The 9,528-nt window shown below is 41.1% G+C and overlaps 1 protein-coding gene across 1 annotated transcript; it reads left to right on the forward strand.

The window, feature by feature from the left end:
• The first annotated feature begins 7,621 nt into the window (after positions 1 to 7,621).
• LOC120569420 (olfactory receptor 11A1-like) lies at positions 7,622 to 8,560 on the forward strand. The gene has a single exon (XM_039817290.1). It carries the CDS (start codon positions 7,622 to 7,624, stop codon positions 8,558 to 8,560), a length of 939 nt encoding a protein of 312 aa, XP_039673224.1.
• The last annotated feature ends 968 nt before the right edge of the window (positions 8,561 to 9,528 follow it).

The following is a 9,528-nucleotide window of genomic DNA, read 5'->3' on the forward strand; positions in this document are numbered from 1 at the left end:
GTTCCTCTGCCTCTTCCAGCAGCCGTACATTTTCACTTGGGGCAAGGAGAAAATTGTGCAGGATGCATGCTGCCACCACAAGTGGGTCTACATTTTTGGGGTGCAGGTTAATCCTGCGATGAAAAATCCTCCAACAGGATTAAGGCATTAAGGCGCCAAAATGCCGAAGGCATTTTCAACAACCTGTCAGGATCTGACTGTGACTGACTGCCTTTGTGCCACTCTTGTGGCCATTTTGTGTCTTGTCTTGTGATGTGTGCTTGTTGCTGTGTTCCATGTGTTCTGTGGGTACCTATCTGTCATGTGTCTTTGTCTCCACCCATCCCTTTATTTGGTCTGCACTTCCTGTCTTGTTAGTTTCCCTCCAGTTCTGCTCTCACCTGTTCCCAATTGTCTTGTTAGTTTCCCTTCGTTTCTACTCTCACCTGTTGCTCTGTCTTTCTGTTCATTGGTCGCTGTATTTCTACATCCCTGTGTGCCTTTGTCTCTTGTCAGTTCATCTCTCTCTGTTTGTCCTGTGAGGATCCTGTTCGTTTTTTGGGTTTGTAGTTGTGAGTTTGTAAGTTGTAGTGTTGAAATAAAGTGTGTTTTTTCTGCACTTCTGCTTGGAGAGTCTTGAATTTGGGTCCACCTGCTGAATCCGTGACACTACCATCCTTGCTCTTGAGAGTCTGCAGTTGAAAATCCTCTTCCTGTGGATGAGGTTCTGTCCTGGGTAGGGTCTCATTAGGTATGGCTTCAGAGGGAATGCGGGACATCCCAGAGGGGAGCAGCACCAGGCAGAGAGGCACTAGGAGGAACATCTAGAGTGGTGTTCTCCATTTCCCTCCCCAAATCTGAACCTGCATACACCCCACCATCAGAGGTTCTTCCAAAGTCCCCCACCTGAATGCACCTGAACCAGTAGTCTGCATCCACAAGTGCCAAAAGAACGATGGAGAAAGTCTTTTTGTAGTTAAAGTACTGACTACCGGACAAGTGTGGTGCTTGAATTACAATGTGTTTCTCATAAAGTTCTCCCAGGCAATTTGGGAAGTTCCATTTATACCAGAAGCGTTGAGCTACCTCCTTCCATGAGTCTGCAGTCGGCCGGGGCAAAAATGTCTGGATCATGACCTTTTCAATGGCAGCACACACCATATGCACAACAGTGTGGCCCCAGACCGGAATCAGAGATTGATGAAAGCTACCACTTTGCAATGAGCCTGGTGCCACTCTTCCATAGACTGGACCACAACAGGAGGCAGCAGGCCAAAATTGGTACCAGGTATTTTGAACCAGCTGCAAAATATCAACAGCAGCACAGCCTCAAGGCCAGAACCGGCAGCCCATTATACACACCCTCCCCCTACATTCCACACCCCCACTTCAACTTTGCCTAGGCCAGGTGCTTTCAGGCCATTAAAAGTGGTTACCCACCAACCAGACGGCCGACCCTTGGCAGAAAATCCAGTGGAAATGATCAGTTGCGTCCCCGAGGTCCAAAAAGTGACACAGAACACACCAAAAAGACGACATGAGACGAGACGTAATACATCTCTATAACAGCAGGCAGCGCTAATCTGTAATGTTGCCCAAGAAATGAAAACCAGCAGCTGATTGGACGGACGCGTCACATGGGTTTGTTTTCTCCGGTCATGGCGGCCGTTCAGAATACGACCTCATATTGAACTAAAATAGTTCACTGAAACATGTTTCTGAAAACATTTTAAGCGAGAAATAGGCCATGCAGTCCCAGAATCTGTCTTCATTTCAGCTCAACAAAGGTCAGTTTAAAAGATTTTCGTCAGATTTTGAGAGACTCTAGTCACCTCATTCCGCTCCCCATTTCCGGGTGAGTCCCGACTGCCCTGCCACCGACCGAACATTTCAGGTCGGCCAAAATGAACACCGACAGCCCTCGCCAGACTGTCCAACGGCCGATAATCGGCCCTGTGTGTTCACAGAGATGCTGGCCTCTGATCACGATACACAGTGGGGGTAGGGCAGCACCCCATACGAAAACTTAATTCAGTAAATAGTTGTTTTGCTGTGGTTTTTATATTTATATTTCTATATTTGTTTTAAAAATTATTTGTAACTTTTATACATTCTGTTTGGAAATGTTTCTATTGGTTTTAACTGTAATTTTGAAAATAAAAAGGTAAAACCTATTGTGATCAGTGTTCATTGTGTATGTAATGTTAAGCCCACCTCAGTCCAACAGCCAGTCTCTGATTTGGCTCTATGGCAGACCTGTAGTTGTTTTTTTGTCTGGTGAGTTCAGGGCCAATGATTGAGAGAAGCTCATCCATTTTCTCTGCACTCATCCTAAAGTACTGGTGATGGCCACAAGATGGTAAAAATCTCCTTGTTGAGGCCTGTTCTGGTTCAGTGGATGGACCCAGTACTGCCTCCTTCTCCTTCTACCCCTCATCTGCAGTCTTGCAAGCAGAAGTACAAAAGCAATTGTATATTTAATAATTAATAATATAATAAATTAATCAATTTACGGTATAGTGGGCGGTACATTTCTAACCTGGTTTCTCATAACTGCCATAGGCCTAAGGTCCTTTTAAACTTTTTAACACTCCTATAAACTCTTATAAACTGTGACTCTGCCCCTATCATTCCCACATCTGACCTCTGTGATTCCTTTCTTAAATTCTTTGTTGAAAAACTTCTGTCCTTCGATCTTCTGTGACCACATCCTCTGACCATGACCCCTCTGTTCCTTCAATGTGCATTGCGGTCCTGGACAAGTTTGAGCCCATTTCAATCACCTCTCTATCTGAGGTGGTCCACCATTTGCAGCCCACAAATTGTCCCTCAGACAGCATTCCCTCTCATCTACTCAAGGAAGTCTTTGACACTGTTGGACCATGTGTTCTATCACTAAAAAAATCCCTGTCTTGTTTCTAGTAATGTTCCAGCTGTTTTTAAACATGTTGTTGTTCAGCCCTTGTTAAAAAAAGGAAAATCTCAACTCCTCTGTTCTGTCTAACTTCAGGCCCATCTCAAAACTGCCATTCCTCTCAAAAGTCCTAGAGAAAGTAGTTTTGACCCAGCTGCAAACATTTTTAGTTACTCTTAATGTTTATGAAAAGTTTCAGTCTGGTTTTAAACCCTGTTATAGCACTGAAACCGCCCTTTTAAAAGGTCCCATGACATGGTGCTCTTTGAATGCTTTTATATAGGCCTTAGTGGTCCCCTAATACTGTATCTGAAGTCTCTTTTATATAGACCTTAGTGGTCCCCTAATTCTGTATCTGAAGTCTCTTTTATATAGGCCTTAGTGGTCCTCTAATACTGTATCTGAAGTCTCTTTTATATAGGCCTTAGTGGTCCCCTAATACTGTATCTGAAGTCTCTTTTATATAGACCTTAGTGGTCCCCTAATACTGTATCTGAAGTCTCTTTTATATAGACCTTAGTGGTCCCCTAATACTGTATCTGAAGTCTCTTTTATATAGACCTTAGTGGTCCCCTAATATTGTATCTGAAGTCTCTTTTATATAGACCTTAGTGGTCCCCTAATACTGTATCTGAAGTCTCTTTTATATAGACCTTAGTGGTCCTCTAATACTGTATCTGAAGTCTCTTTTATATAGGCCTTAGTGGTCCCCTAATACTGTATCTGAAGTCTCTTTTATATAGACCTTAGTGGTCCCCTAATACTGTATCTGAAGTCTCTTTTAAATAGACCTTAGTGGTCCCCTAATACTGTATCTTTAGTCTCTTTTATATAGACCTTAGTGGTCCTCTAATACTGTATCTGAAGTCTCTTTCTCGAAATTCAGCCTTGGTGCAGAATTACAGCCACTAGAGCCAGTCCCAAAATGAGCTTTCCTTAGTATGTGCCATTTCTGTGTCTGTAGCTTTTGAGGAGGAGAGGGGGGGGGGGGCAAGCTGGAGGGTGGGGGTGTGGCCTTGACCAACTGCCACTTTGCTCGTTTGAAAGCCATGATATCTCTCTCTCTCTCTCTCATGGGGGGCCAAATTATCTGGGGGGGCAAAGCAGAGAAAGGGGAGGTAACCTTTCCTCTTATGACCTCATAAGGAGAAGATTCCAGATCGGCCCATCTGAGCTTTCATTTTCTCAAAGGCAGAGCAGGATGCCCAGGGCTCGGTTTACACCTATCACCATTTCTAGCCACTGGGGGACCATAGGCAGGCTGGGGGAAAGCATATTAATGTTAAAAAACCTCATAAAGTGAAATTGTAATGCCATGGGACCTTTAAGAGTTTTTAATGACCTAATCTTAACTGATGATTCAGGAGTCCCTGCCATCCTGGTACTCTTAGACCTACCGCTGCCTTCAACACTGTTGACCACTCAATCCTCTTGTCATGCTTGGAACAGTGTGTAGCAATTAAATGTACTGTACTCAGGTGGTTGCAATCATACCTCACAGATAGGAGCTTCTCTGTCCACCTTGGCGATTACTCTTCTGAGATGGCCCCATTCACCCGCGGTGTCCCTCAAAGCTCTGTCTTAGGCCCTATCCTATTCTCATTATATATCAGTATGCTGCCCTTGGCGTCCATATTTGAAAAACATGCGGTCTCTTTCCAGTGTTTTGCAGATGATGTGCAAATTTATGTGCGTTTAAATCTACAAATTAATGGCTCATCACAGTCCCTGCTTGATTGTCTAAATGACATGAAAAGATGGATGAGCCTAAACTTCCTCAACCTCAACAAAGATAAAACCAAGGTAATAGTGTTTGAACGTCACAATCTGGTTGATGTCGGCACCCTAGGCCCACTAACTTCTAATATATGCTCCACTGTAAAAAGTCTTGGTGTCTATTTCGACAACGCATTTAAATTTGAGAAGCAGATTTCCTCTAGGTCTAGCTTCTTTCAGCTGAGAAATATAGCCAAGGTGACAGGACAGGAAAAAAGAAGAGGGACCACATCAAACCTGTGTTGCACTCCCTCCAATGGCTACCTGTTTGCTACAGGAACGATTTTAAAATCTTACTGTTAACTTTGAAATCTATCCAAGGATTTCAAAGTAATGCATGTATATAAGAGAATCTGCGCAGGCATGATTACACAGCAAGCACATCCACATTTAGAAGCTTAAAACATGACTGTGACATGACTAACTATCCAGCTACTAGTTCTCTGCAGTCTGCTTGGTGTGTCAGCACCTTTAGCTGGGACAAACAGGTGAACAAAAAATAGATCTGTATAAGTTTGGCTTCCATGACAACAGAACATTTGTGGTTGCTGAAATCTTATCACCAGCTTTGGGTCTCTAGAAGCATGGAGTACCTACTGGCCCCAGTTAGTGCTCTGGCCTACACCACTTTTTTCAGTAACGAGTAATCTAACGCGTTACTATTTCCAAAACAGTAATCACATTAAAGTTACTTATCCAAGTCACTTTGCATTACTATTTTTGTCATTTTCCTTAGTAAAAAAAAATATATTTGCTTTCTTCTTGCGTCTCGAGGAGTGAAGTCACGTATGCGACAAGTCACGTTTTCAGCATGAGGACAGGTCACGTGTACCACGCAGCGACACAAACGTAAACAACAATGGAGGGAGGAGAGAGATGCGCGTTTTCTAGCTGGAAATACAGTCACTATTTAGAGTTTGTCAGCTAAAGACGGCAATATTAAGGTTCGTTGTACACTCTGTGCTGGTGGCGACTACGTCAAATGTGAAGAAACATTTGGAGTCGCAGCACTGCAGCCAAACTTACAGAGCAAGTCCCAGCAGGTGGTGCGAAGCAGAGAGGAGGTCCCCCACCACCCAAACAACAAAAGCTGGACTTCATTGCAAAACCAGTAAGTGGGGGAGTGTTGAAGAAGTTGGTCGGGTAGTATGTTGTAGAGGAAATGCTTCCCTTAAACACGGTTGACTCGCTCTCTTTCGTGCCATAATAAACCAGATCCCTACTATTGGCAACGCCGAGCTGCCTCACAGTAAACCGGTTGTCATTTTTATGTTGAGGCTGTGGGGGTAGTTGCTGAATGTAACTAATAAAGTAACTTGTAATCTAACTTTGTTACTTTTAAAATCAAGTAATCTGTAAAGTAATTAAGTTACTTTATCAAAGTAACTGTGGCAACACTGGGCCTACCGGCCTCCAGAGTTGGATGACGTTGTTTACATGTTCATTGATCTTGGTGAAAAGTTTTAATGAGATCCATGGAGGGAAAAAGAACACTGATAAAAACAATGAACTGAGCTGGACAGTTCAGTTTCTGAATTCTGAAGGTCAACACACACTATGTGGAGGCAGGGGCGGATCTACCGGGGTGCCATAGGGTGGCAACTGCCACCCTAAAAGAAAGCCTTGCCACCCCTGCTGCCACCCCAGTTGGCAGCAACGAATTACGGTAAAAGTTATGGCCAATTTGACAATTTACGAGCGTACGTCCGACTGAATGCAGCATAAGATGACGCCAGAGCGGAGAGAGCCTGTTTTGTTTGGAAAACTGAGTGGCGCTAAGCGAGGGAGCCAGGAGTCGCGATGAATGGAGACACAGGAGGAAAGAGGTCAAAACGGATTAACATCTATCAAGAAATGAAATTATAACGAAAGCACAGTGCTAGCATAGTTGCGATGCTGATTTTGAGATGATAAAAATCTGGTTGAAGAACGTTATTTCGCCAACTATACAATGTTACTTAGGGTCTGACGTTTGTTCTGTGTAAAGTAGGCTACAAAAGCTAAAATTGATTCAACGTCTGTCAAGGAAAACATCGTTACTTTGAATCGTACAGAAATGAAGAGGAAAGGTAGCATATTCAGTTTTTGTCTCCAAAGAGAAAGAAATAGAAAATGAACAAGTGAGCAAGGTAGATGGAGTAGATGTGGTGGAAGGAGAGAGAAAAGAAGTGGAAGGAGAGAGAAAAGAAGTGGAAGGAGAGAGAGAAGAGGTGAAAGGAGATAGAAAAGAGGTGGAAGGAGAGAGAAAAGGGCAACAGAAACGTGACAGAGACAGAATACAAGGCCAAGGCGACCAGGGACAGGAGGAGGTGGGAGAACCCCACAGCGGTGAAGATATGGAGGGAGAGCATCACTAAGATGAGGAGGGAGAAAACGAGAGACAAGAGAACGTGCAGGGCTCAGACAGTGAAAGGGAAAGCAGAGTGCCTGGGCCATCACCAACCATCTCCAGTCAAGCTGGTCCACACGGTATGGAAATTGTTGATGCATAGTATATACTAAGTATATACATACTAAGTTAGATATGAATAAGAACAACAAATGACAAAGCTTAAATATGAATAATTAAGGAAAGTTGTCAGTGTGAAAGTTTGATGAGATGGGGAGATGAGTTTTTATATTTTGTGTAGAATGTATTTTAGATCTATTGCTCAGATTAAATATACAAAATAAAAAAAATATATAAATAAAACAAAAAATAAAAAAAGGAACCTAAAAATACTCTCCCAGGCTAAAATATACGTCTGACATATGTTGCCACCCCTCAAAAATTCCTGCCCCCCTCTCGCCACCCCAGAAATATTTTTCTAGATCCGCCCCTGCGTGGAGGTAACTGTAAATTAAACGATCCTTAATAAGTTGTATGAAATCTTTTTTTTAAATTAATGTATGCGTGTTAGATAATCTGCCTGGTTCATACACTAACATTGATTTCTTTTTAAATTATATTAAATGGATAGTGAATTAAATATAACATATATAACTCTTGGTGGGCATGTTGAAGTGGACAAATACAGATATCTTTATTTTTTGATGATGTTCACAGTATATTTTCTAATAATCTGCAGTAATTCTACTATTGTGTACCTTATCTGGGTTCATCAAAACCTTCATAAGCCTATGTACATTTTCATTGCTGCTTTGTTACTGAACTCTCTTCTTATTAGCACTGCTATCTACCCAAAGCTTTTGATTGACTTATCTGAAAAACAGCTCATATCTTATTCAGCCTGTCTCTTTCAGTGTTTTCTATATTACTCTTTAAATGGTTCAGAGTTCTTACTGTTGGCAGCCATGTCTTATGACAGATATGTGTCTATATGTAAACCTCTACAATATCACACTATCATGAAGAAAACAACTGTCCGTATCTTTCTGGGTTTTGCTTGGTTTGTGCCTGCTTGTCAGGTTGCACTTCCAGTATCACTTAGTGCAAATACTAAACTCTGTAACTTTACTTTGAAAGCAATCTTTTGCAACAATTCAATTTACAAACTTCACTGTGTGAGCTCAAGAGCACTTACTGTGTACAGTGGGATTTTCTTTTTCAATGTTACACTTCTGCCTGTGCTTTTCATAATCTTTACATACACAAAGATATTCATAGTAACATACCAAAGTCGTAGAGAAGTCAGAATGAAAGCTGCACAGACCTGTTTACCTCATCTGTTGGTTTTGATCAGCTTTTCTTTTTTGTTTACCTATGATGTCGTTATAGTTAAACTGGAATTGGAGCTTCCTAAAACTATACATTTTATAATGACTTTACAAGTGATTTTGTATCATCCTCTCTTTAATCCAATCATATACGGACTAAAAATGAAAGAAATTTATAACCACATCAGGAGGTTGTTCTGTCAAAGAAAACTGCACCAACATATCAACAAATGATCTGTTCTGTCTTCTGTAATAATAATGTAGAGATGAGGTTTCTTTGATTATTGGAAGGTGTTTAATCCAAAATAACAAAAAAAATGTTCATAGTTGCTATACAATAAATGGTCATCAGCTTTACCATTGTAATGACTTATAATTTTCTGCAGTAATTAAAAAGTCAAACACACCATTTTTTCTTCATATAAATTCTTCTAAAAGTGTGTTTTAAATACATGTCGGCAATGATAGAATCCTATTTCTAGGTATGGCATTCATTTTAGCTTTACTTTGTCTTTTTGCATTGAGGAAGTGTGTTATTGCCTTGAAGATCACTTTTCAACCCCCCCTGGCCAACAGTAAACCATCGATCTGACGGAATCAGTGATCATGATAACAAATACTCTTTCAGACATGCCAATCGCTTTTATGAAGAAGTCACCACAGCAAACTATGTCAGACGTGTAACATCTCCTGAACACTTATGAATTAAATGTCATGATGTTAAAGTAAAGGCCTGCAGCACTATGTCATTAATATTGTGCTCAGACATCACTGTTCAAGAGGTTTTCTAGTCAGCTGTTATATTCATGTTTTTCCTCTTTCCTTTAACAGTGACTATTTAACACTAAAAAAAACGTATAATTCAGACACCAAATGTGTTATTTACATACAAATTAGTTTTGGCCCCAGAAAAAAAAGAATGAAATGATTCAAACATCAATTTAGTGGATGTCCACACATTGTTGCATGATGAATGAGAATACTGTTAGTAACTTGGAAGTTGAATTAGTTTTCCAGTTCAGAAAAGTGTCATTCCCCCTTGATCATTATTAAAACTCTGAATATTGAGTTGATGTGTTTTTCTTTGGGCCCAGTGGTTAGATTGAAGAGGTTTAAACTGAGATTTGTTAGTCCATAGTATGTTCAGCTGATATTCCAATAGTGCTAACTCTACACCAACCTTTTGTTTTTCGTTGTGAAGA

The sequence above is a fragment of the Perca fluviatilis genome, chromosome 12, assembly GCF_010015445.1.
Source record: "Perca fluviatilis chromosome 12, GENO_Pfluv_1.0, whole genome shotgun sequence".
In the NCBI taxonomy this organism is placed as follows: domain Eukaryota; kingdom Metazoa; phylum Chordata; class Actinopteri; order Perciformes; family Percidae; genus Perca; species Perca fluviatilis.

Coding starts and splice junctions, on each gene's coding strand:
- LOC120569420 (XM_039817290.1), top strand. CDS start 7,622: ATGGATAGTGAATTAAATATAACATATATAACTCTTGGTGGGCATGTT.